The sequence below is a fragment of the Anser anser genome (genome assembly GCF_964211835.1).
Source record: "Anser anser genome assembly, chromosome: 5".
Taxonomy (NCBI): Eukaryota; Metazoa; Chordata; class Aves; order Anseriformes; family Anatidae; genus Anser; species Anser anser.
In genome coordinates, this window is record NC_139725.1 from 32911061 (window position 1) to 32936456 (window position 25396).

Consider the following 25396-nt stretch of genomic DNA (forward strand, 5'->3'; position numbering starts at 1 on the left):
TAAGCTATTGAAATGGATACTGGTTTCCATCATTGTGCCTTCTGCTTTGATGATGTCTAAACAGAGCCATCAGGTGCTTGTGATGCAACCTAAAATTTTGGATTGCATTACATTGCTGAAAAGCTGTCTGTGTGAGTCTGAATTAAGTTTTGAGCAAATTTCCAGTTTGCTTCAAGTGGTCTGCAAGCCATAGTCAGTTCCACCCAAAGGTGGATTAAAAATAGTTGTTTCAGCAATGTTTGTTTGAATCTGAAATCTGGCATAAGCCTTCTGTGAACGAGACCTTTAAAGTAAATTGACCACTTTCACCATTTCCCTCCTTTATTTCTCCTTTCCCCTCCTTGCTAGTCTGAAAACTCTGAGGAAGGTATGGAAAGAGGCCTGTTAGGACTTCATGAGTGAGGTTTACTCTAATGTTCTCTCTTAATATGCTCTTTATCCTATTTGCCTGTTATCCTAGTTGCCAGTTATGTAATGACAGCTCCCATCTTCTCTTTCTGTTGCCTAATAGCAGAAGACAGCAATCCTCTTCTGCACAAAATAAAAGCATAGATATGCCTGGCACCTGGGAGAAAACCTTGAGCTCCTCTCTCCAGAGCCTGACAGGATTTCCTGTGGCAGTGAGTCAGTACCAGATCTGGGCAGAAAGCCAAAATACTCAAAATTCAGTACCGCAGAATCAGGGGAGTAAAGGGACCTTCATTGGCCCTTCAGTCCTCACCAGCTGAACCGTGAGCTAGGGGAGGGAGCAAGGGTTGTGCTACAGGTTGTACCAGTCAAAAAGAAGGATGGTGAAAGAGACAGAAACAGCATGGTGCCCTAGTCAGCATAAGACTGAAAAAATAAATCTTTCCATTGATTAAGACAGAGCTTCTGCCAGCTGGTAGCCACTGCTCCTGTACCACTTTAAATGTGATTCTTACAGGAAAAGGCTGAGACTGATACCATCATAGCTGATGCTTGATTATACCATGCTTTATAGGGTGACACGAAGAGAAGCAGGCTGGTCCTGGCACAGTGTGTACATCCATCCAGTCTAGGTTTCCCAACTAGACAAGGCTGAGAGCAGGGTGGGGATCAACTATCCCGTGTTGATGGCTCCCAGATTTTCTACTCATATTCCGACATATTATGCTGCTAGCTCCCAGAAGAGGAGACTGCAAGGTTTCTGAAAAAGTAATATATATCTGTCCTCTGGTTTCTCTTGTTTACTTTGTGGCTGTGTATAATACTGAAATACATGTGGAAATGTGCATGTTGGTATGGATATAGCATAAATAAAATACAAATGGAGTAAATACTTCAATAAAAATTTGCTGGTATGTGGCAGCTGTGCTTCTACTACACCAGTGATTAATGTCTCCCCACTAAGCCTGTGATTTACTGGTCTTACAAAAATAAAGAATGTTTCTGAATCCTGGAGCAGTGTTCAGTGTTGGCCATCCATCATGCACCAGAAGAATTATCCACTATAGTACAGAGTATCTGTGCAAATATTATCCTTTCTGTCGTGCATATGCTACATGGGAAGCAAGTTGCCTGAAAGGTTTAACATACCTTTTAAAATACAGTGATGTTGCTTTAGAATAAAAAGCAATGACACACCTTACTTACAATTTATGGGTCGTCTGGGTTTCTCAGGGCTGTATAGATTTTAAGGAACTTCTGAAGAAGCCTATCTAGAAAAAAAGTGAAGAGCTACAAGCCACTTACCTTTTTGACAGAGGAACAATCTGCCACACATCAGCTGTTTCATGGCAGCCACCTATGTAACTAGCAGCTGCAGCTGTGTTTCCTCAACAGATGAGCCCCTGCTAGAATGCCTGGCTTAGAAATGAAGCTCTGAGAGTTCTTATCTAGACCTAGATCATTGCTGATTCTATGTATCGTCATTACGCAGTGTATCATTATTAGCGTTCTTTCTTGCCTGCACTGTCTGCTCACTTGGGACTGATAACAGCAACATGATAGTAGAGCTGTCTGAAATTTCTGGTAGCAAGGTATAAATCTTGCTTGTTGCTGTTATTGTTGTTTTACATGTGTCAGACTCAGTCACAAACATTTTGAACACATACCTTGGTTCCTTTTCTCGCTTTGAAGGAGACAACAGTAGATGATGCTCACATCAAGGCTATCAATGCCCTGGCCATGAAACTGGAGAGACAAAACAAGGAAGAGACAAGGACAATATATCAGCGCCGGAAGCAGCTCAATGAAAAGTGAGTATGCTTTTAAATCTTCTGTGTAAAGCAATAACAGAAAGGGAAGATGAGGTATCTTAGGCGGGCTGGGCTGAGATAAGTGAAGGAATTGCAATACGTATTTTCTTTAATGTCGTGACTACCAAACTTCAGGCACTGAAGCTGCCTTTCAAGACTCTAGGAGCAGTTAGCCAGAAGGATTTCTAATCCAGCAGAGCCAAAGTCATGTGTCTAGCCTTGGAGACAGACGTGCTATTTCACAGTACTTTACAGACTACGTCCATGAAGCTAAAACACTTCCATCTGTTCGTACAGATGTTGCCCTGGTGAAGAAGCATATTGCTTCTTGAGCAACCTGATCTAGTGGAAGGTTGGCTTCCACTAGAAATATGGAATATGGAACTAGAATATGGAAACAGGCCATGGCAAGAGGCTTGGAATTAGATGATAACTGTAAAGTCCCTTCCAATCCAAACCATTCTATGATTCTGCTACTTCACAGTCCACTAGCTAAGAACCAAAAGCATGAAGGTAGGGGCTGTAAGATTATTGAGAGTTTAAGGAAACTGTATCAGGACTTTTTAGCTTTTAACCTACATCCCATCCTGAAAACTTGGAACAAATATAACCAAATAGCTTGATCAGACTAATGCTTTATCTCTAGGCTATGTCCCCTATTGTGAGAAACTGGGGTTCAGTCACAATGTAGCTCAGAAATCTAGTCTTTTTGCTTAGATCTGAGCTTCATGAAACTCAGCTGTGCAAATTCTCACCTGTGAAATACACCCCTAAAATATTCTTTCCGATAAAAGGTGGGACAGTTTCCGTGGTAACCTGAATGCATACAGGAAGAAGTTAGAGGGAGCCCTAGAGATTCATGCCTTAATCAGAGAAATTGATGATATCACAGAGAGAATTACTGAGAAGGTGAGTTCTCAGATTTACATTAATTGACATGGGAAAATGGAGGTAAAAATGCCTATTCTGGATTGTAATTTTGAGATTAATAGAAGAAAATGGCTATATAAAAACTAATGATTTCATGGATGTAACTAAAGCTGTTTATTGAACTGTAAGTCAGTAGCCAAATATGTAATATGACCACTTCAAGTTACAAGACCATTGGTTTGAAATTTTTATAACAACTTCTACAAATATATTACTTCATTGTCTGGGATTTCATTTCTGCTAGGGTTCTGAGAATTAATTTTTTTCCATATTTCATGAAATGCACAGTCATGCAAATTTATGTGCCACAACTTAATGGGAACTATTGGGTTATTTTCATCTATGGGAAAAAAAAATAAAATAACGATTAAGAAATACAGGGAAGCATTCCTGTCTTTGTTTTACATGTGAATGCCCAGTAGCAGGATTGAGACTATTCAAAGTTCTTGTTCCATCTCTTTAATGAGTGCAGACATAAAGTGCTCTGTTAATATTTAAAAAGACAATAAGAACATTCAGATGACAATAAAAAGAAGGGAAGAAGGAAACAATTTGAAATAATTAAAATATGACCCTTTTGCTTTGTGTCATCTTTACCATTTACACATCCCCCTGCCCCTCCAGAGTGTACTGATACAAGCACTGGATTATGGGAAAGATGTAGAAAGTGTGGAAAACCTTATTCGAAGACATGAAGAGATGGAGAGGGAAATCAACGTTATTAAGTCCAAAATGGAGGTAAGAAGTGGAAAAGTACAGAGGATACTACAAAAAAAGTTCACTTTTTCTTCTTGGGAATAGAGTGCAAGCATCGATGTGATTGTTCAGATCCATCAGTATGAGCAAACAGTACATATGGCAGAGCACACATTTATTCTCAGTGTAAAACACTGTGCCAATTAATTGTACTTTATATTGTATGAGATGCCATTCTTTCTGATCGACCAAATCTAAGAAGAGAAGTCCCTTTTTAACATATTAGTTGATTCTCCAACTCTCCTCTGCAAGCCAGATTGGATCGTCTTTTGGAAAGCATGGAATCCAAATTTAGCTCTCCATCTTTCTCCCAGTTTCTGGACTGACTTGAACCAAAATCCTAACTCTGGTTTTGTTTAAAACTAAAATGCAAAACTACAGTGCACACAGTTTTCTGATATAGCTGTCAAACCCAAGCATCTTAGGCTATAATTCCCTCTATAATCAGCTCTTGCTTTTGAAAAGCACCCACTTTGCATGGTTTAGGACTAATCCGAGCATTAAATACGGGTCTGAGTTCCTATATAATGACATATTAAAAAAAAAAATGTTTTCAGAAATAATATAACAACACCTCACCATTTTCACTATTGGCTAGAGTAGTAAGGCTTTTCATAAGAAACATATTTTTGCAAAATTTCACTAAATCTTTCCTTCACTATAGTATGCAAGTGGTGACAATACGTGTGATACCTTCACACATTGTGACTTTCTTAGCTAATTCTCATATGAAATGTGCGTGATTACCAGTCAGCATTCCACAGATAGCATCACTAAAGCTGTAGGGGGGAGTTCTGCATGGAAACACAGAAAGATGAGGAAGTTTTTAAATGCTGCCACAAATTTACAGATTTACAAAGTATATCTGTGCTTTTCTTGTGGATTAAAAACAGCCTGGCATATTCTCCTTTCTGCCTAATTAAAATTCTATAACACCATCAAATTGATGAAAATGAAGAAGAAAGATAACTTTAAACCTGGTTCGGTGAGTGTTCTATACTGTTTGTCAGGCTGTGTTAATGAAAACAGCATCAACCAGAAGTCCACACTGAAAGTGGTGTTTTGATGCAGCTGTTAGCTGAAATAGATACAAGGAATTTTTGAGTCCTCTGCTGAAAGGCAAATCTGGTTGCTTCTGTGTACTCTGTCTTCATGGCTCCAGTTACCTATCTTACATTAGGCTACTAGAGGTTATGACTAGCACTTCATTTTCCTCTATGTTTATCACCATTCTGTAAAACTGCTTTCTTAATTGTAAAGTGGGTGTGAAGCAACATACACTTACCTTTCCTTACTTGGATGATTGCTTGGAAATTTGTATGTATTTTTTTTCTGCATATAAGAAGTCTCTTCGTATATTTTGTTATTGTAATCTAAGTACCACTTTTGAAAACTGGGATTTTAAAATGAACTACTTGTCCTGAAAGGCAATCTCAGGAACAAACATAAGCTTTTTGGCATAAATTCACCCCACTATAAATCTCTTCCCAGCCATTGGAATTGGAATCTTTCCGCCTTTCCACAAGGAATCCATCCATAAATGACAAACTGACTATGAAGCAACAGGAGATGAAAAACAACTGGCTGCGACTCCAGGGACAGGCCAGACAAAGGTGAAGACTTCTAGGGGTCCGAATATCTCTTAGCAGGAACAAAACTATTCCCTGTGCTCACAATTCTACTTTCCAGGGACTTTTCCAAAAGTTTTTGAGGGTCCATTACAAAGCATATACAGGCAGCTAAGACACCTGCATTGGAACAAGGATGACTTTGTACAACAGAAGTTCCACAGATGTGACTTTGGGAAAGCTGGTCCAATGAGTTCCTAGCTTATTCCACTAAAATAATGTTACTAAAATGCCTCCGGACTATCAGATTAAATCTGTCATGAAGCCTTTGTGGAAGACTTATTTTTGGATGATTCTAGAAGATTTTTTTCTTGAATCTTTCCAAAACAAGAAAAGCTCAGGCCTGAGTTGGAATTCTTTCTGGAAACAACAATTATGCAGGTTTTCACTTTTCTTGTCCTAATGAACTGAGGTAGAAAATAAGGTAAACTTGTTGTCTCCAACGCAGCATTCATCACCTGTAGTTTTGGTTTAGCACGAAGAAAGGAGCTGCAAGGGAAAGCTAGAAGGCTTGAATTCACTTGAGTTGGTTTCTCATAGGATACCTTGCTCTGCAAATGGGGAGGGGATGGGAACTAGACAACTCTGTTGGCTAATGCACATTGCATTGCAGGAAGGAGAAGCTGGCGGCCTCGTATCAACTGCAGAAGTTTAACTTTGAGATGAAGGAAATGCTAGATTGGGTCCAAAACATCAGAGGTTTAATGGAAGCAGGGGGACTCCCTAAAAGTCTAAATGATGTTGAAAGCATGATTGAGGAGCATCAGCAGAGAAAGGCGAGTATCATCCTTGCTTTCAATTGAATATACTGGGAATCCTTCCTTACAGGAATTACAGGCTGCAGACAGCAGGATTCTACTGCATGCGTCTGTCAAATATATCGTAAGACTGTTTTCAGTAACAGGTTAGTGACAGAAGTCACCTAAGAACTAATAGAACTCTATCCTGTGAGCTATTTAACAGCTCATGTTTCTGCAAAAAGTCCCAAAAAGCTACATTCCCTCTCACCTCTTCTGCTGTCCAGTCCTGCAGGTTAAAAGCTGATTCAGTCTCAGTGCTGATCTCTATACTCAGGTTACTAAAAAGTTAATTGCAATCTAGCTTTGAGCTAGATTTTGTGATGCAAACTCCGTTTGCCTCAGAGGAAAATAAAACCAGCATTGACTCACATGGGGCAGTAAATTACCATTGGATTGTACTACATTTTCAGTTCTGAAACACTTCATATCCCAGTACAAATTACCACACAATCGTTTGCAGACTGATTTGGCTAAAATTTTTGGTGGATTTTCTAAAGGGAGTGCTATTGTTAATTAACCTTAGAAAAAATGTTACTTTACTTTTTCACAAGCATCATTGCTATCTTTCAGTTTTTGTGTTATCTTTTCTTTGCAGTTATGTTACCTTTTCTAAAAGGCATGTTCCCAGAATCATGACTAATATTAATGATGAAAATCCAGTGCTTTGTGGGTCCCATCACTAGCATAATTAGTTTGTAGATTCTATTTCATTTTTCAAACCTGAATTTAGTATCAAATACTTGATGCCCCCTCTTCTTTCAGTCTTCTTTTTATTAACAATTGTTTCTCATGTCACAGACTCAGCAATTTTAGAAACAATAGAAAACACTTGAAAAAAAAAAAAAAGCACTGATGCAATGTATTCTAAATTTAGGTAGGAGCAAGATCTAGGTCTTTAATATCTGTTAGTAAAGGAACCCTTTGTTTCTAAAGAGATAGCCACACAGTAAAAGGCAGAATCCAGGGAATGTATTCTTTTGCACAGGGTTGACTAAACTAAAATTATAGGCATGACAAGAAAAATGGATTTATTTTTTATTCAGATTAGTGGCTCAGACTATAGTCCTTAGGGGAAATTGTAGTTAAACACAATGTACTAATCTAAATTAAAAATAAATAAATAAAATGGTATGTTACAGCTGTGTTATCAAAGACTGGGCACCATCACCACCCTCAGAAAAAATACCTAAAAGGAACTGTTCTAATTTCAGGCATTTAGTAGTCCATGCCGTAATTTTTAAGATGGCTTACGAGTTAATGTACAGTATTATTTCAGTACATGGTTATTTTTATTTTCAAATGGTTTCCATCAGGAATTCCACACTCAATTCGTAGGTCTCATAGTTGCTTTTAATGCTTTCACCTGGGGGATTCAGTATACAGGCATAACTCATTCCTCAGACCAGGTGAAAAAGTTAAGTATTTCATTTTAACACCATGAAATGAAGTAGAACAGTGTCTTTAATGTAATAATCTGATGCCAATTTATTTGGCAGGAGGGGAAAAATTCTAGGTACTGTTTGTCTCAGAACCACCTTTATATAGGAAGACTCAGTGGGGTATACAGTATGATGGGTGTTCAAAACTGTTTTCATTTATATGAGTATTTTCCAATCTGTTTCTAATTTAATCCCAATTTTGATTTGTAGGAGACCAGTTGTTCCTAGAGCAATAAAGTCATTTATTGTCCACATTTATTTTCTCTTAGGCAATCTGTGCTCTTTCAGTAACATAGCTCAAACATGAATGATTTTCCATACAAATATTAGTGTTGGAAAGTTACAGTCTATATTCTTCCCTTAAGGCCTGTATTCTGAATAGTTGGCTTTCCATAAACCCTTGACATCAACCTTAGTAATATATTTTAGGAGGAGATTGAAGCACGAGTGGAAAGATTCAACTCTCTCAGTAACTATGGTCAACAACTTGCCAATTCTGATCACTATGCAACCCCTGAGATTCACCAGTCCCTTTCCAGACTACAGCAAGCCTGGTCTGAACTGATCAAAGCATGGCAGGAGCAACATATAAAACTGTTTCAGGCACAAGATTTACAGGTGAGTAAAATGACATTCTACAGGGAATGCACATCCCAGTGACAACTTCCCTTGGTATAAACAACACATTTTATAACATGGGATTACCACCTATTGGGGATGAAATGGTAATACCTAGTGTTTAACACTGGTTTCTGGAAGGCTACTGAGGGCACTGGATTTTTATTGTATTTTTAAATTCCATCTTTACAAATCAAAGCAATTTCTATGGAACATGTGCTCATCTGCTTTTCAAAAGTTATAAAACTTGGCAAAATTAGGTCAAACATTTATGTAGTTGACAAAAGGCATGTACTAAAAATAGAATGTCACTACCCTACTAAATTCAATACCCTCCCCCAAAACATGGCTGGAGGCATGTATTTTTAAAGAATTATTCAAAGAAAAGTATAGCATGAACAAAATAATGTATTTTTCCCTGGCTTTTTTTCTAATATAAGAACTGTCCTGGCTGCAGTTTTCCAGAAACACATCCCTGAAACAATCATCTCACTTTACAAAATTTCTGCCCAAATAACTTGTTGGCAAAAGTTAGAAATAACTGAAACAGAGATCTTACAAGGGGTAATGTTGAGTACCTTAAATAACAGCTTGTCCTACTAGTCCCATCTAAAAAGCTTCATATATATGAGAACTCAAACCATATGGTAAGGGCTGCTTTTAAGCTTCTTTGTGTATTACCTTCTAGTTACTTCAGGCCATGTTACAGTCCTGTTTACTGGTCAGTTACCTTACACAGCACTTTCTCTACAGTATTAGCAAACATGCTACAATTACTTGTATTGTATCCAATGTCTTAGACAAATAGTCATATTATAAAAGAGAAGGCTACAATAATAGTTGTTACGCACATGGTTTTGGCAGCATCTAATGCTTATTGCCATCCAGTGCTGTGTGATTAATTTTTGCAATTGCCCTAGCAGTTTAGGGTTTTTTTTCAGTATACTTGGCCCAAGTCTACTTTACACCATGTTTACGACTGCTTTTTTTTTTCCTATACAGAAATTCTATGGCTATGTGGAACAGACTGAGAGCTGGCTCAGCAGCAAAGAGGCTTTCCTAGCCAATGAAGACTTAGGGGTAGGTGCTCCAAGAAATGATAATGTTCTCAGGTATCAGTCTGGAGAACTGGGAGCTGTGAAGTATGATGATGTGCTCAGAACCTTCCATCTTCTTCTGAAGTTACTGTTTTGTCTTGCTGATGATCTGGGATCAGATTTCCTTCCTCAATACTTTACACAGGATGGGTTGCTCAGCCCCAGGATTAATTAAACAGTCTGATTTCTCCTATTATGGCAGGAAAATAGACTGCGTTTCTCTTACTGAATATATCTGGCCCAAATAAATTTACTAGCATTGCGCAGGTTGTCACCCCTGTCACTGCTGACATACCTAGTGTAGCTCTAAATTAGATTCTTCAGGTACCAGTAACAGTGCAGTTCCGGTAACTGGAACTACAGACTAAGACATGGCGTACAAAAACCATGCAGGATACTGGGTATAAACAATGATGCTTTACTCAGTACCTTCTATAGGTACCAAATCAGCTGTCTGTGCAGAAGCTACAATTACATCTCAGAGTTCAGTGTAGACATAATGGGTACAAATGGTAAGAAAAACATGTAATGCTATTGGCTGGTGTCTGTCTCTGTAAGTTTCAGCCTGGAGGTATGTATTTACAGTCCCTCCATGGAAGTATAAGAGACTTAGAAGGAGCCACCCATTTTCCGGTCATATTTAGCTCAGCAATGCAAAGAAAGCACTCAGTAATTTCTCTTCCAATGACTCATGTAAGCACCCAGAAGTTTAGATGTTTTTCTGACCCATTTGATGTGACCTTTTGAGACGATACATTTCTTCAGGAGCTTTATAGCTTCCTCTAGAATAGTGAGAAAGCAGAGTTTATTAAAGTAACAACATTTTGACACTGATTCTAAAATTAAAAGTGCAAGGGGGTGCTAAAAAGAGAGCTCTTAAAGCTTTGGATTCACAAATGGATTCACAAATTCACTGGAAGTTAGAATGTGTTTTTCTCTAGATTAACTGTAATGGCAGGCACCAGTCTTCAGATTCAAATCTGGATCCGAACTCTTCCAAATTCCATGGGCTGAAACCGAAGCTCTAATTTCAATCTCTTTCTGTGACATATTTGTTCACATAACTTTGATGTCAGTTTGGCATCCCATATTTGCTGTCAAAAATAGCATCCGTCACAAGATTGATTTATGAGTAGGTGATCAGCTTTATCTCCTGAGAAGTGTGAGATGCTCTATGTAGCGCAGCAGTAAGCAGAAGCAGCAAAGCATCCAGCATTTTGTTCAGTTTTGACCCTGAATTATCGGTCTCAGACCACGCATGGAACATTTAGGCCCCAAGTCTCAGATTCAATGCCAACAAATTTCAAAGGCCAATAAATTTTCTTGACAGCTTGCAAATGTGGGGTAAATGCCATTTAGCTTCTGGATTATCAGTGTGGTAGATGGAATAACTCTGACTGAAAGCAGCTTCCCTTTGTTGAATTCCTTCCAGGACTCATTGTCTAGTGTGGAGAGCCTACAGCGGAAACACATGCAGTTTGAAAAATCCCTGGAAGCTCAGATGGAGAAAATTGATGAGATGGCTTCGTTTGCTCAGCAGCTAATTCAGAACAAGCATTATGACTCAGACAACATCACCAACAGATGCCAGGCCGTTCTGAGGAGGTGAAGTCAAACCCTCCTCATGTCTGCCACCCTTCTCTTTTGCAATGAGATTCTTCCAATGTCACTCTAATATACCCAAATGTTGTAAGAGAACCATAAACTGGTTTGCATTTACTTGACTTTCCACTGCAATCTGTGATCTTGCAAAATTGGCTTGAGACTAATTAATATTTAGTAGGAGGATTCCAAAATACAGTTAAGCAGAGGGGGTTGAGATTCAGAAAAAGGCCTTATTCCTGTAATTCTGTACCCTGGCCTGGCCATAGGGACAGTGCTGCAGACAACACACAGAGGCCTGCTGTGCCATTAAATATTTCATTGTCATTAAATACCATCAAGAAAGGTCATTTCATACACAACTGCTTTTTCACTGCTCTAGTGGGTTGATCTTAAAGCCCTGCTCAAATTATCTTTTAGGGCATTTTGCAGTTCTTTCTGATTAGATCTTGGCCTTCTGTGTGAATTGCTTTATTTTTCCTAGCATGTTGTGTAGTGTTCATCTTAAACAAATACTAGCATTAGAAGTGGTTATGTTCATTTCTATGGTAGATGAAGAGATGTATGTAAAATTTACAAAAAGAAATTAGAAATCCCTTACAATGAAAGCAAACATACAAAATTATTAATATGATCAAACTATTTCATGCCTGCCTGTCTTAACATGAATAAAGTGCTGCAGGTCCACATTTGGAGAAAGATGAAAGGATGTTGTAGCTTTGGCTTGTCAGATATTATCAGTGACAAATACCATTATACCCATAGGTATATATAAAAACTATATATACATATATATATATATATATATATATATATATATATATAAAAACCAGCTGACCTTATGTTCAGTTGTCCCCTGAAAGGCAGTAATGTGATTCCTAGATGCAGGTATCATACACACAGAATTTGTGCATACTTTAAATATATTTATCTGCTAGTAATCAAATTCCTATAGTGTCATGAGCATCTTCTCTGACAGTGTGAATCATGGAAGGCTGCATATTATGCAGAACTCTCTTAGACACCAAGTGTTAGGTCATGTGTTTTTTAGAGACGAAAATCAAAAGCCAGTATACTATCTAAATCACTCCGTGGCTTTTTCCTCACACATCTGTCTTCCTTTCAGAAAAGAGAAATTGCTGGAGAATGCTGCTGCTCGCAGACATCTGCTAGAGGAATCAAGGCTTCTGCAGAAGTTGCTGAAGAATTCCTATGAGGTACAATTACACAGGATTCACGGTATTCTGTTTCTTAAAACATACTCTGCTGCATAGGTCTGAATCCCTGAAGGGATTTACTGAGAGAAAAATCAAGGAACCAAGTCTGGAATTAGATTATATTGGAAAATATGAGGATAAGGGTGAAGGAATATTTTTCACTTTTCAAGTCACAGCTTCCCTCCGTTTGGACCACAGCAAAATCTGTAAGAAATAGGTGCTTAAAAGGAAATGTGCCACCACATCATAATTCATGGGAAGAGACATACTAGTCCTTTTCTTGTGAGATATGGATGGTAGGGTAGAAATAGGGAGGTAATTGCCCTTTCTTCTGCATGCACGTGTGTGTGTATGCACACCTGTGCCCACACTCTTCCTCACTCTATAGGAAATATTTCATGGAGGCAGATCCATTTCCAGATGACAGTGCTGGTAAACAGAGGTGTAGGGGTAACCTCATCATGAAAGATGTGAGGAGCTTAGGGAAGCAGAATCACAAAAGGACAACTCATTTGTGTCCCCACTCGCTAATCATATGTTTTATACATGCTAGAGGAGCGCCTGGCAGGTTGGAATTGAACAAATACTGAAGTTCTTTACTATTTCTGTACTTTCCTCCCCAAAGGTGGCTGCCTGGATCAATGAGAAGAACAGCATTGCCCAGGATGATAGCTGGAAGGATCCAAGCAATCTACAGACCAAACTTCAGAAGCACCAGGCTTTCCAAGCAGAGATCATGGCCAATAGGAATCGCCTGGACTCCATCAAATCTGTGAGTGAATCGTAGAATCATGCAGGTTGGAAAAGACCTCTAAGATCATCTAGTCCAACCTTTAACCTAGTACTAAAGTCCACCACTAAACCATGCTACTAAGTTCTAAATCTACACGTTTCTTGAAGACCTCCAGGGATGGTGACCTCCAGAAGCTGGTTGATGGCAAGGCTGGGCAACTGGTGTAAGAGACTATAAGCAGACTGAGTTACAGAGACCTCGAACAAGCAAGGGGAAATCACTGTCCTCTCACTGATGTTGTTCACTCTGTCTTTGAGGAGATTGGGAAGCTTGTTCTTTTGGTCTGCCAAGAAATTTGTGTGCCCACAGGGTTCTTTCAACTTATCTGTTAGTGTTTAACGTGGGCTTGTTATCTATATTCACTGTGCATGCAACGGAAGGAGATAGGTGCTCTCAAGAGTGATTCATTCCACTGACTTTAGACACTTCTCTCTGGTGTGAATCACACTTTGGAGGTATATCTGTTTCTTTCCAGCAAGGAACCTAGGTGATTGGATGCACAACTTCAACAAGTCAGATAAGTTGTATCCAACAGAAAAGATCAAGACAAGTTTTCAAGTGTTGCCTTTGCAGAGGCATGCTAGTAGGAGAGATATGAGGGAAGTCTGACAAGCTTTGTCAGATACTTGGCAGAAGCTGCGATCAGATGATAAGTTTGGAAGGACAGACTGTTACATGTTTATTAACCTTATTCTCAGCACAGTACTTACCAGCTGTATTTTGCAAGAGAAAACTAAGCATTAAAGGTAGAGTTTCTCTTCATACTCACCTGTGTCCAGTATTGCAGAACCCTTTATATTTAGACACAACACAGACATGACAGGGGGACGAAAGGGTGAAACTGCATCCCTCTAAACTAGAGATTTTACTACCTCATGTTCACTAGTATGAGATGGTTCACTCTTTCAGCTTGCAAGAAAGGGAGAAGAAAGGGCTAGGTGGCTGGGCAATCTCAAGCAATGGTCATAGAATATGGCACATCATAGAAAAAAAACATCATGGTTGCAAACTAGGATCCCTGCCAGCTTTTAAGCAACGTAGCTGTTGCATAATGAAAATTCTCTTTACCCTTTAGATGTCTTTTAATATTCTTCTAGCATTTCAAATCATTTTAGAGGTTAAAAAGACAAGAAAATCAGCTTCTGCCCTACTTGCAGTAAGTATTTTGCCTTTATGTCTTTTTCTTCATCTCTGCAGCCTCCTTATATCTGAAAGCAATGGCTGCAGCTGTCCTTTTACATAGCTGTGCCAGTAGACTTTGTTTATTGAGGCAAAGGTGATACATTCTGATGCATTCAGCAAAGGAAGAAAACTTTGTTCTCTCTGCTGTAGGAAGGGGAGAAGATGCTCCGTGAGAAGCACTATGCCCCTGAGGCTATTCAGTCTAGGTTACAAGAAATGGAAGAGCTATGGGAGGAACTGCTAGCGAGCTGCCAAGAGAAACGGGCCAAGCTGCAGGATACATACAAGGTAATGCAGGGGTGCCATTGGTTGGGTCTTTGTGTCATTTCTGGAAGTAGCATGGCTGCCTTGCCGCACAGTCTTACATACGACTGTGTCCCTTGAGATAATCAGACTTGATTCATCAAGACCATCAGAGCAAAGAAACTACCAAGTGTGGACTGAACGAATGGAACCGGGGGAAGAATTGGGGATCTCTTGTGAGGGGAAAGGATTTGTAGGCTGTGTTGCTTTCTGCTTTCTGCTGCCAGTTTAGACCAGGATTTAGATCACTGATTCTGTGAAATGGCACACTTTTAAGGTACTGTGTCCATCATCTGTATTTGTGCAACACAACACAAGTAAGATTAGCTCTTGGTGTTCTCTGCCTCCATTCTTGTATTCACTCTGACTGAATCCTCTTTATTTGGACTACCATCATATCTGGGAAGAGGTCACTGTGCACTGGGAAGTTTTTCTGCATTTATATGTGATTCTTATCGAGAGGGGTTGAAATTGTATATTGTATTATATATCCTAACAGTTAAATTGGACTTTGTCCTGCTTGTCCCCAGGCCCTTCATTTTCAGCGGAGTGTAGAGGATGTGGAAAAATGGTTGGAAGATGTGGAAAATGAGTTGAAAGCACCATATAGTAGCAATGATCTGGTGGTTCTGAACAGTCATCTGAAGAAACAAGAGGAACTGGAGGAAGACATTGCTGGCCATAGGGACCGACTGCAAGAACTTGTGGACACAGCTCAGGAGTTCCAGCAGCAGAAGCATTTCCTTGCTGATGAGCTAGAAAATAGAGTGGATTTGCTGGTGCAGAGGTGTGTTAGTGCCTGGCCTGTCTCCTGCTATCGTTTACCTATTTTTCTCAGCCTTCTTCTTCCGTGCATCTTTTTTTTTCTTTGTCTATATCATTCTGAAAAGAACCTTTTGCATTCGTCCTGTACTACTCTGCAGTCCTCATTAGGTTCTCTTTAAAATCTGCAGATACAAAAGTCTACGTGATCCTCTGCAGGAGAGACGTGGCAATTTGGAGGCAAGCAGACTACAATACCAGTTCTTCCGAGATGTTGATGAGGAGTTAGCTTGGGTTCATGAGAAACTCCCCATGGCATCCTCCAAGGATTATGGCCAATCCCTAGCAACTGTTCAGAGTCTACAGGAAAAGCACCAGGTAACATAAAAAAGAACCACGCTCAATCTTTAGAAGCAAAGAGAGAATATGGAATTTGGTTTGCCTCTGACAAACTTCATCTGCTGTGCTTTGACTAGCAGGATTCATGATGCTAGGGATAACTTCTATCCTTGGCTGGTAATAGCAATATTTTTTTGAAGGATATGTCTATGACACAGCAGCATGTGGGATTCCATGCTTATCATTGCAGTGCTGTAGGGACCGTACCGTATGCTTTTCTGTGGACACATTGGCTCTTTCTGCAAACTGAGTTCAAAACCTGGCCATTACATGTAAGCTAGATTTTGTGAACTGTTGTGTATGCTGGCATAGCTTCTTTGAGTAACAGATGTCCTAATAAATATGCTATGAAACTTGTTAAGTACATCCAGGCAAACTCATTGCTCAGATGTCTGAGGATGAGCTCTTAGAAAAACATCTCCTCCCCACCACCACCCCCCAACTCCTTCTCCTGTGGAGGGAGGGAGTTAACAGGATGTTAAGATCCTTAGCTGACCTTCATTCCAGTGGTAACTTTCAAGATAGCTGCTGAGTTATTTCACAATGTTTAGATGGGCCATCAGAGACAGCAGTGCCTGGAACACTGTCATCTCAAATACTGATAAACCAGCAACTGCCTTTCTAATCGTTTTTGAGTAAGGAGCACTGTCTCTTGCAAACATGAGGTGGAGGAAAAAAAAACTGCTAAAAGTTTCCAGCAGTTATTGGTATTTAATGTTAGCAAATGACAGCTCATTTAAGTGCCAGGTCAAGTGCCTGTGGGGAAAATCTGCAATAGCACTGGGGAAGACAGAAGATCTTACAAGGAGGGAGTGTACTTGTACATATAAATAAATACTGAAGGCACAGGCGTTTGGTGCAATCTGCATGTCTAGAAATAAAACTCTGAACTTTAAAAAAAAATAATTGGAATGTCCCCAGGGTAAAAGGTCAAGACTGGTACAGGTGGCATACTAGGGCAAGGATGAAGTCTCTTAAAAAGTAGATTTATCTTAGGTGTACTCACAGTTTAATGAAGAACTGTAAAATGTTTTAAGTGTGTCTGCCAGAACATTCCTGACTAAGACCCATGGGTATATTCTGAATGCTTGCACCTTCCTAGTATTCGATGTAAGTTTTCATATTTGTAAAAATTTTGCATTTAAGTGAGATGCAATTGGTGACTCTACAATTAGACAGTAAGAACAAAGGCTTGTTTCGTCATGATTACAAGTATGCATGTTGCTATGTGTGTAATTACTCCTGAAAATTATGGGCTGATTTACCTGGTAGGGAAGTAGACTAGGTTTATGGAAGGAAGGAATGTTTGAGCTTTATTAGTCTGAGAAAATACTGGGGATAACTGAGGGAACAGTGGAGGTTATGCTTCAGGCTGCAATTCTTTTTGTTAATTAGCCAGGTCTCAAAATATTTCAATAAACCTTGAGAATGAGAGATACAGATCATAATACCAGTGTATAATAAAAGTCCATTTTGCTTCGTATTCTCCTGGAAGCAAGATTAAAATCTAAGCTTTAAATCTAAATCTTTTAGTAGTTAGTCTCTAAACATTTTTTTTTTATCGTTGGTTTACAGGCAAACAAATGTCAGAGATAACATATTAGTCAAAAATTGAATGTGCTATTAGTTCCACCCTCTATTGTTTGTCTTATTGAGCTTGATTTGTAACATCAGTCGTTGGTTAGTTACCAAAAAAGTGATAGTGCATGAAATGTACCAATGTAAAAAAAATTACTGTCCTGTGTGCATTTGCACACAAATATAACATGCATAACATAGCTGCTTGGTTTGGAAGAACAAAGTTTCCACTCACTTCCCCACCACCCCTTCTTAAAAATTCCTTTTGATATAAATGAAGTACTGCGAATACATATTCCTAAATGATCAACTGCAAAGTTGTTCTTCACACTGCTAGCTTATTATTAACACACAGTACAAGATGTTTTATAATGTTTGCCACTGGATTCTGTTCTGCTGGGGTCAAATATGGTGTCACTTTTCAACAACATAGTGGCTGTCTTGAAATTAATAGGGGGAAGTTAAAGGCAAGATTAGAATCAGAGCTACTTTGCAGCCAAGCCTGATACTTAAGTTGAAAGAGCAGCTCCTCTCCCCAAAGGACATCTCTTCTACATTACCACAACACTGCACTCTAACTCTGAAACCACCTGCTTTATAGCTGAGAAAATCAATAGAACAATTATAAAATGCTGGGGTTTGCTTTGTTAGCCATAGAATGAACGTCCTTTCACAGACAAATTGAAGGCATGGTCCTTGCCCACCAAAGATCATATGAAGGGGTATACAGAAGTATACATATGGTTTTGAAAATCTACTAGTCTTCAAACATTAATTTCAAATAGTCTTTGAGAGCTGGTTCAGGTAATTTTTCTTCTTCTTTCCTTGTCCTCTTTCTTGGCTGTCCGCTAGTATGCATTTCAGTAGTGCTTACAATGGCTGTTAGGTAAAGCTGCATCTTCTAGAAAGGTCCTGGGAAATGATGTATACTGCTCAGCACATAAATTGTTTGTTCTTTAGACGTGTTTTAATTCAAGAAATGTGGTGTAATGTGAGTGAAAGTGGGTATATTTCAGCGGAATCTACAGGTAAGGGGTTTGTAGTTAGAATCACTTCCCTTCCCACTCTGAGGTGGGTACATGACAAGGTCCAAATTTTGTGGCTAAATTTGCTTTCTGTTATTGCTCCTTCACCCAAAAAAACTCTTCCACTCCCACTCAGAGTATTCACTCAGACTTTGCACCTTTGACCCTTCTTTGTGTGTAGAAAACAAGATTTATAATGGAATTACACAATTACATTATCTGATAGAAAAATCTCCATGGCTCTCATTTTTGGTCTGTCATTTTACTCTTTACTCTTTCCAGAATTTAGAGAATGAGATAAGCAGTCGGGATGCTTTGACCAAAGCAGTGCTCAGTACAGGGCAGAATCTGGTGAGGGGAGGCCACTCAGCCTCTCACAAGATTATGGAGCATATGAAGGAGCTTGAGACTTCTGTAGAAAACTTGAAGGCAGAGGCTCGAGAGAGGAGACAACGGCTCATGCAGTCATATGAGGCTCATCGGTTCCTGACTGAGGTAGGGATGGTTCATGAGAAACTTATTTTGGTCTTTGTTTGCTTAAAAAGAGAGATACCTGTATTGCTGAGTGGCTGCAAGTGCTGAGATAGGAGCAGAATTCACACTGTTCTCATTTTTCATATCTGGTAAATGTGGGTACGATAAAAACCTAACAGTTGCTTTTGCCAAGTAACTGCAATGATGAATAAATAAGTAACCATAATACTGGGTTCTGGGTACGTATTTTTTGAAATAACATCTGCTAGATTGGAAGGCACCTAAGCTGCTTTCTGTTTTGACTGATGTGTCTCTTTGGGCACCAATGCTTTCCAGTTTTCTTTTTCTTTACATAAATTTCAGTTGCGCATAAGCTCATCCCTGTATTTTTTTTTTACAGCTACTGGAGGTGGAGGCCTGGCTGGCAGAGAGGAGCTTCATTCTGGAGACCTCTGATTATGGAAAGAATGAAGAATCCACCCAAGCTTTACTTCGTAAACTTGAAGCCACCAAGCTAGACATGGAGGGTTTCAGGCCCCGGATTGAGAAAGTGCAGGAGACAGGTGCTAGCTTAATAAACAGAGACAACCCAGAGAGGTAGGAATGCGAACACAGGCTTCTGCTCCAGGTCTAACAAAAATTTCCTCACAGAAGACCAATATGGAAAAGTTCAGCCTTTAGTAGCTGTTTGGCTTATTCAGAAATACAATTTAAGGGGACATCAATCCCTCCTTCACCACCATCATACACCGTCAGCCCCCCAAAAAGCTTGATGATCCTTTTAATGTTTTCGTAACTGTTGTTTTTTCAACATCAGGCCAATTAGTGCCGATCACCATCTTTGTCCACTGTCTATTCTGAGGAACTGTCATCCAGTTCTCAGCTGAACTCTGATTATGTGTAACCATAAAGGTTTAATAAGCACTGTGCTTGAGAAAGGAAATGAACATTCTTGACAGTTCATTGTTTTTCATTGCCAATTTGCTTTTGTGTCTGGGGAGAAGGAAAAGAGCAGCAATTCATGTGAGATACTTTAATTTCCTTAACTAGTTGGTTTTCATGTGTTGGTGTAACTCACTCCATGACAGTATCTGATCTCTTCTGTATTTTGAAAGTATTGCAAATCCAACCTATCAGAAAAGACAGTGTTCAAAAAGAGCAGTAAAACAAAGACATACCTTCTGATTCTTGTTTTTTGCAGTCCAGCCATACTTTCAAAGCTCCAGAGGATCCTAGCAGACTATCAGTCTCTCCTACAGAAGGCTGAGACCCAGAGAAAATGCCTGCAAGAACAATTCCAGCTGTATCAGTTTGAAAGAGAATTCCAGCTGGTGGATGCCTGGCTTTCCAGTAAACAGACTATAGCAGAGTCCGATGACTATGGGCAGGATTTAGATGGTGTTGAGGTAAAAGAAAGTAAAAGGTGTTGTATGCGTTGTGTGGCAAAGCAGGAATATATTTGCTAAAATTGTTGTGTAGCTACTGAACATGAAACATGTTACAGTGACAAAAACTAAGCAAACCAGTGTTCTCTGCAGTAAGAACTCAGACTGGTTTGTGTCTGCTTATGAAGGGTGGTAACATCCTCCAATGGAAAAAATAGGTGCATCAGAAAGTTGGCTTTTTTGTGGGATAAGGGGCAGATGGCACATTTCACTTCTGGCCCTGTTTTAAATTTGACAGGGCCTAATAATTTGGCCATAGCTTGCAACAATTTCAGTGGAAAATCCTGGGATGAAGCATTTACACCTCTAGTTCCTGATTTCAAGGATGAATTTCTCCTCAGGGCACATGGTACAGAGGGATATACTTTATAGTGTCGTCTCCTCAGTTCACTGAATTAATGCTTTCAACAGCTGTTTCATATGTGGACAGGCTAAAGAGATTGTTTCCTAGCTTTTTGATTTGGGGAACATCTGTCAGGATGAGGGTGATTTTTCTCTGCCACATAAGATGTTAAACGATCAAGACAAATGGTGCTTTCTTCTGACTCCAAATCATCTGGGTTTATCAAGTGATTTGCACTTACAGTCTGCAATGCATAGCGTTGGTGTTACACAGTACAAAGAAAGTGATTTCTTCTGCCTCTTTAACAGAGGTAGGAAGAAATTCTTGTATCTAAATCTTTGTCCCCATTTATCCTATAGGTGCTGGAGAAGAAGTTTAAAGATTTTGTAAATGAGGTGAAACCTCTGGGACATTCCAAAGTTCTCTCCTTAAATGATTTAGCATCTAAACTAGAGAAGGATGGCCACAGCAAGACAGACATCATACAGAAGAGAACAAAGCAAATCAATGAGATGTGGGAGAAACTATGCCATGCCATCCAGACAAGGACAGAGGTAGGAAATGCATGAAAAGCTGGGGCATTGATTTCCCTCCCTTTTCACATGTCCTTCTTCTGTTTCCATTGCCAATGTTGAAACACAAGGGTAAGAGTAATGGGTGTATCCTGTTTGCTTCCTTCTTGATCCATTTCCATTTATAGCCACTGCTTACCCTACTGTTCCTGGCAAGGCTTATACATGAAAGATACTTATCAGCCTAGAGACATTCCGTTTTCCCAAATTCACTACTAGCTCCAGTTTCCTTAAAAACTAAGGCAGCCTAGTGGTTTACCACCACTTACAGGAAGCTAGCTCTGGCACTCATTGGACTCTTTTTTTTTTTTTGAACTACTTCAGCTCATTAAATGAGAGGAAAACTGCCAATATATTTTTTCTGGGTTAGTGAATTAAAGTCAAAGAATGGAAATGGGAGAGAAGGTGATGGAGAACCCAGAGCCAAAACCCTTACCTTTTGGCAGCAGATAGCTGTTAAATCAGCTCACTCCATCTTGTGAAACTGCAGTCACAGATGTATGTAGAAAAGCAGAAATTGAATTCAACATTTTAATTTGGTTCAAGGAGAACATAAATGTCAGATGTCTTCAAGTCTTTCCACTACTGTTATGTACCTATTTCAAATATGAAATAGTTCATGCCCACTATTGTCTGCTATCAGCAGTTAATGCATGACAATTGTTAATATAAAGTTTAAATTTAAAATAGTTTTAGAATAAATCTCATTTCAGAAAAACTAATTTTCACCCAACTCTCCTTATTTCACTGGAGTGTGGGTCTCTATTTAAAGCCAGTTTTCTAGGACACTTTCTATAGTTGAGAAAGGTACCTTTTAGAGGGCAATTCGTGTTCTCTGTCTTGGTCATTCATCTTACATGGGGATAAATTGCTCTTTGGATACCTCTGTTTCTTTTCACTGACACAGAGAACTTGGGGAAATTATATGACTTAACGGGAAGGTGTTTCACTCCTTCTCCTGCTCAGTCTGTACTGCATTAGGGCATGATATCAGGGTTGCCTATTCTTGCACTGCAGACATGATATATTTTATTGCAATTAAAGTTTTTCTTCATTTCAGCATCTAAGAGCAGCCCAGCAAGTTCACCAGTATGATCACGATGTAGATGAAGTAAAAGGCTGGATGCAGGAGAAGGAGGCAGTGGTGGACATAGATGATTATGGATATGATCTTCCAGGTGTACAAACACTTCTCAGCCAGCTTGAGGGAGTCGAGGTAAGGGGATGTGTTATGAAGCAGTAGAAGAAAAGTGTAAATAAATTACAAGAAATGAAACAAAAAGAAAAGAGAAGAAAAGAAAAAAAAAGGAAAACCAGGAGATTGATGCCTGATTTGAAATCTTCTCGTCTACCTTGTTGGCAAGCCAGCAAAAGATAAATTTATTCCATCTTGAAGTATTCTTTTTGCTTCAAAGAAGGGGCCCTTTTCCTCCTGTTTTTACCATTGTGATGTTACTACTTTTGCTTCTCAGGATAAGCTTCTTTCTTAAAGCATATTCCAAATTGTTATCATAATTGCAAAGGTGTCATTTGAACTGCAAGAAGACACTTCAGCTCCACACTTAACAAAATAAGCAGTGTGTCTGTCACATCTAAAGTAGCTTTTTTTGATGTTTGATGAGGAATGTTGAAAGGTACTAGGAGGATACTGAGAGGAAAAATCTGGATGAAGGCATGCTTCCAGCCTCTCTGTTGCCAGTGGATAGAAAAGATAGGCACTATCTTGAAAATCTGCTTTTGATAGATGTAATTAGGGACTTGGTCTTACAATTCATTCTTTCTCTGTTCCAGAGAGATCTAGGAGCCATCATGAAAGAGCTGGAACGGATTCGGGGAGAGGCTTGGCACCTCAGCCGCACGTACCCTCAACTCAAGGAAAACATTATGGAGAGACTCACAGAAGTGGATGAGTGCTGGGAAAACCTGGACAAGAAGTTTCTGGAGAGAAAGGCAAGACTGAGCCAGGCAGAACAAGTCCAGCTGTACTTCAGTGACTGCAGGGAGCTGATGTATGTGTTGGCTCTTTGAGTTTGGCTGTGGGCCTTATTTCTGGTCTTTCTTTTGTGGGATTTTCTAAATTACACCTTTTGGTTATTTGATTCCTGTCCCAGGTGTTCTACAGCTTGCTTGCAAATTTCTTGGAATAATAATACATAGCATCTTCTCAACAGCACTTCACGGAATTCACCACACATCAGAGGTGACTGTGCCACTCCACTTCAGCACAGTGTGTGTGACAAACCCACATCTGTAGTACGTTTCTTAGACAGTCTTGGAGAATTCAGTTGCTCTGGATAGTTTTAATTCCAATTAAAGAAACACTTTTGATTTTGTAGGACTATGGGGGAGTCTGCTAGATATTCAAGTAATTTATACACCTGTAGAGACACCAGTGAGCACTTTTCTTAGAGTCAAAGCAACTACATTAAAGGTAACCTTCTAAAATAGGTTAGCACTTGCTCAGATGCTGGAATTGTTTTGTACACATTTATTTAACCTTATTGCCCGTACATGTATACTCTCCTGCCCATTCTCGTGAGGTGTCAGTTTTTTTGCAAGAATTCATTTGCTGAGAAATTCCATGATCTTTTTTTTTTTTTTAATCTGGATTAGAATGAAACACCAAATGTTAAAAGCATCTACAAAAAGTACCTTTAAAAAAAATGAGTTAAATGTCTCGCTGTGTTTAAATTCAAAGGCAGTGAACTATTGACCATTTACTGTGATAAGGGATGGATCCAGCGCTTAGGTAAATCAAGATGCATTTATTTATGCTAGTTGAAGCTCATCTCCAAGAGCAGAAATTTTTCCTTAAAAAAATACCTATCAATATGCTTCTTTGCATGAGTACTCTGTATGCATATGAAGTACTTTCATGCATGGCAATAAGGATACATGGGCATCCGAAAGTCTCTATCCCTGTACCACGTATAGAAGTACTGTGAATGTGTACAGCCTAGGCATCTGCAGTTGCAGGATTTCCTTCTAAGCGTTTGAATGTTCAGCACTCCAGTATGTATAGATGCTGCAGCTGCCTGTGTAACAGGCTATGTATTGAAACAGTACTGGAATTATTATAAAAGGTTATAAAAATCCATAAATGTGTGAGCAAACCTACATCAATACATTTACATATTCATGTCTTTCTTAAGCAAATAAGTCTGTGTATTTGTGTCCAGAGTCATGGGATGTGTGCACTCCTGAGTATCCAACAGACTCATATTTCTTCCATTTCTGCCCTTTTGAATCTGTTTTGTAGGGCTTGGGCCAATGAGATGCATGCATTAGTAATATCTGAGGAACTAGCAAATGATGTCCTGGGAGCTGAACTGCTTATCAAGCGTCATGAGGAATACAAGCGTGAGATAGAGAAGCAGTGGCTAAAATATGAAGAAATGCAGCGGGCAGGAGATGACCTGATGAAGAATGGACATTTCATGTCTGTGGAGGTGTGTTGATGAGTTAAATGTTTTACAAATGAGAGTGAACAAAGAAGGCATATTAAATAGGCAGGATTTGCAGCTTTGTTTTGGAAAAAAAAAAAAAAACTAAGTGGGACAATCATATGCATTTCTCTCTTACAAACGTTGTGGACTTCATGTGATATGTGGAAAAGTAAAGCACCTTATAAAATTCTTCCTCGTTCCTCCAAAAACTGATTTTGAAGCTAACCATAAAACAATAATCACTGACTATGTGGGGGGAGTAGGGAGGTATTGCTATTCCACAGAAAAGATAAGCCACATAAATAAGATTTTAGTGTCTAGCTACGCAAAAACTAGGATAAAATACATCATAATGCCATCAACTGTAGCGTGGAGTGAGGTCTCTGAGTACAAAGTTATCTAGAGGTTATCTTCTGAATCACAAGGACAGATTACACGCTAGTTGACTGTCAAACAAAGGTCTGATTGGATCCTTTGCCTCCTGGAATTTCCAATGTTATTTTTCTAGATTGAAGAAAAACTGCTAGAGCTGTCAGAGCTGATGAAGAAGGTAAAGGAGAGCTGGAACATGAGGAAAGAGTTGTATGAAGAAAACTGGGAGATTCAATTGCTTCGCAGAGAGCTAGAACAAGCAGAAGCATGGCTGACTGCCAAGGAGAGCTTTCTTTCAGATCCTAGCTATGGGGTGAGTAAGGACAGCACAACGCTACTGAAATGGACCTACAGACTGTTTGGAGCATGTGTTATCTCAGGTCTGAAATTAATCAT

General features: G+C 39.3%; 1 protein-coding gene across 2 annotated transcripts in view; it reads left to right on the forward strand.

Moving 5' to 3' along the window:
• The window catches only part of SPTBN5 (spectrin beta, non-erythrocytic 5), a 98847-nt gene that overhangs the window by 65368 nt on the left and 8083 nt on the right, over positions 1 to 25396 (forward strand). For both annotated transcript variants that reach the window (XM_083836480.1, XM_083836481.1), the window contains 21 exons: positions 2101 to 2219; positions 3014 to 3128; positions 3774 to 3887; positions 5397 to 5518; positions 6147 to 6309; positions 8202 to 8390; positions 9393 to 9470; positions 10920 to 11092; positions 12216 to 12306; positions 12932 to 13078; positions 14432 to 14569; positions 15115 to 15371; positions 15538 to 15724; positions 18631 to 18843; positions 19223 to 19419; positions 20024 to 20228; positions 20970 to 21164; positions 22243 to 22398; positions 22974 to 23191; positions 24442 to 24631; positions 25137 to 25313. In XM_083836480.1, coding sequence (XP_083692606.1) covers positions 2101 to 2219; positions 3014 to 3128; positions 3774 to 3887; positions 5397 to 5518; positions 6147 to 6309; positions 8202 to 8390; positions 9393 to 9470; positions 10920 to 11092; positions 12216 to 12306; positions 12932 to 13078; positions 14432 to 14569; positions 15115 to 15371; positions 15538 to 15724; positions 18631 to 18843; positions 19223 to 19419; positions 20024 to 20228; positions 20970 to 21164; positions 22243 to 22398; positions 22974 to 23191; positions 24442 to 24631; positions 25137 to 25313 — 3444 coding nt within the window. The remainder of the gene's footprint in view (positions 1 to 2100; positions 2220 to 3013; positions 3129 to 3773; positions 3888 to 5396; positions 5519 to 6146; positions 6310 to 8201; positions 8391 to 9392; positions 9471 to 10919; positions 11093 to 12215; positions 12307 to 12931; positions 13079 to 14431; positions 14570 to 15114; positions 15372 to 15537; positions 15725 to 18630; positions 18844 to 19222; positions 19420 to 20023; positions 20229 to 20969; positions 21165 to 22242; positions 22399 to 22973; positions 23192 to 24441; positions 24632 to 25136; positions 25314 to 25396) is intronic.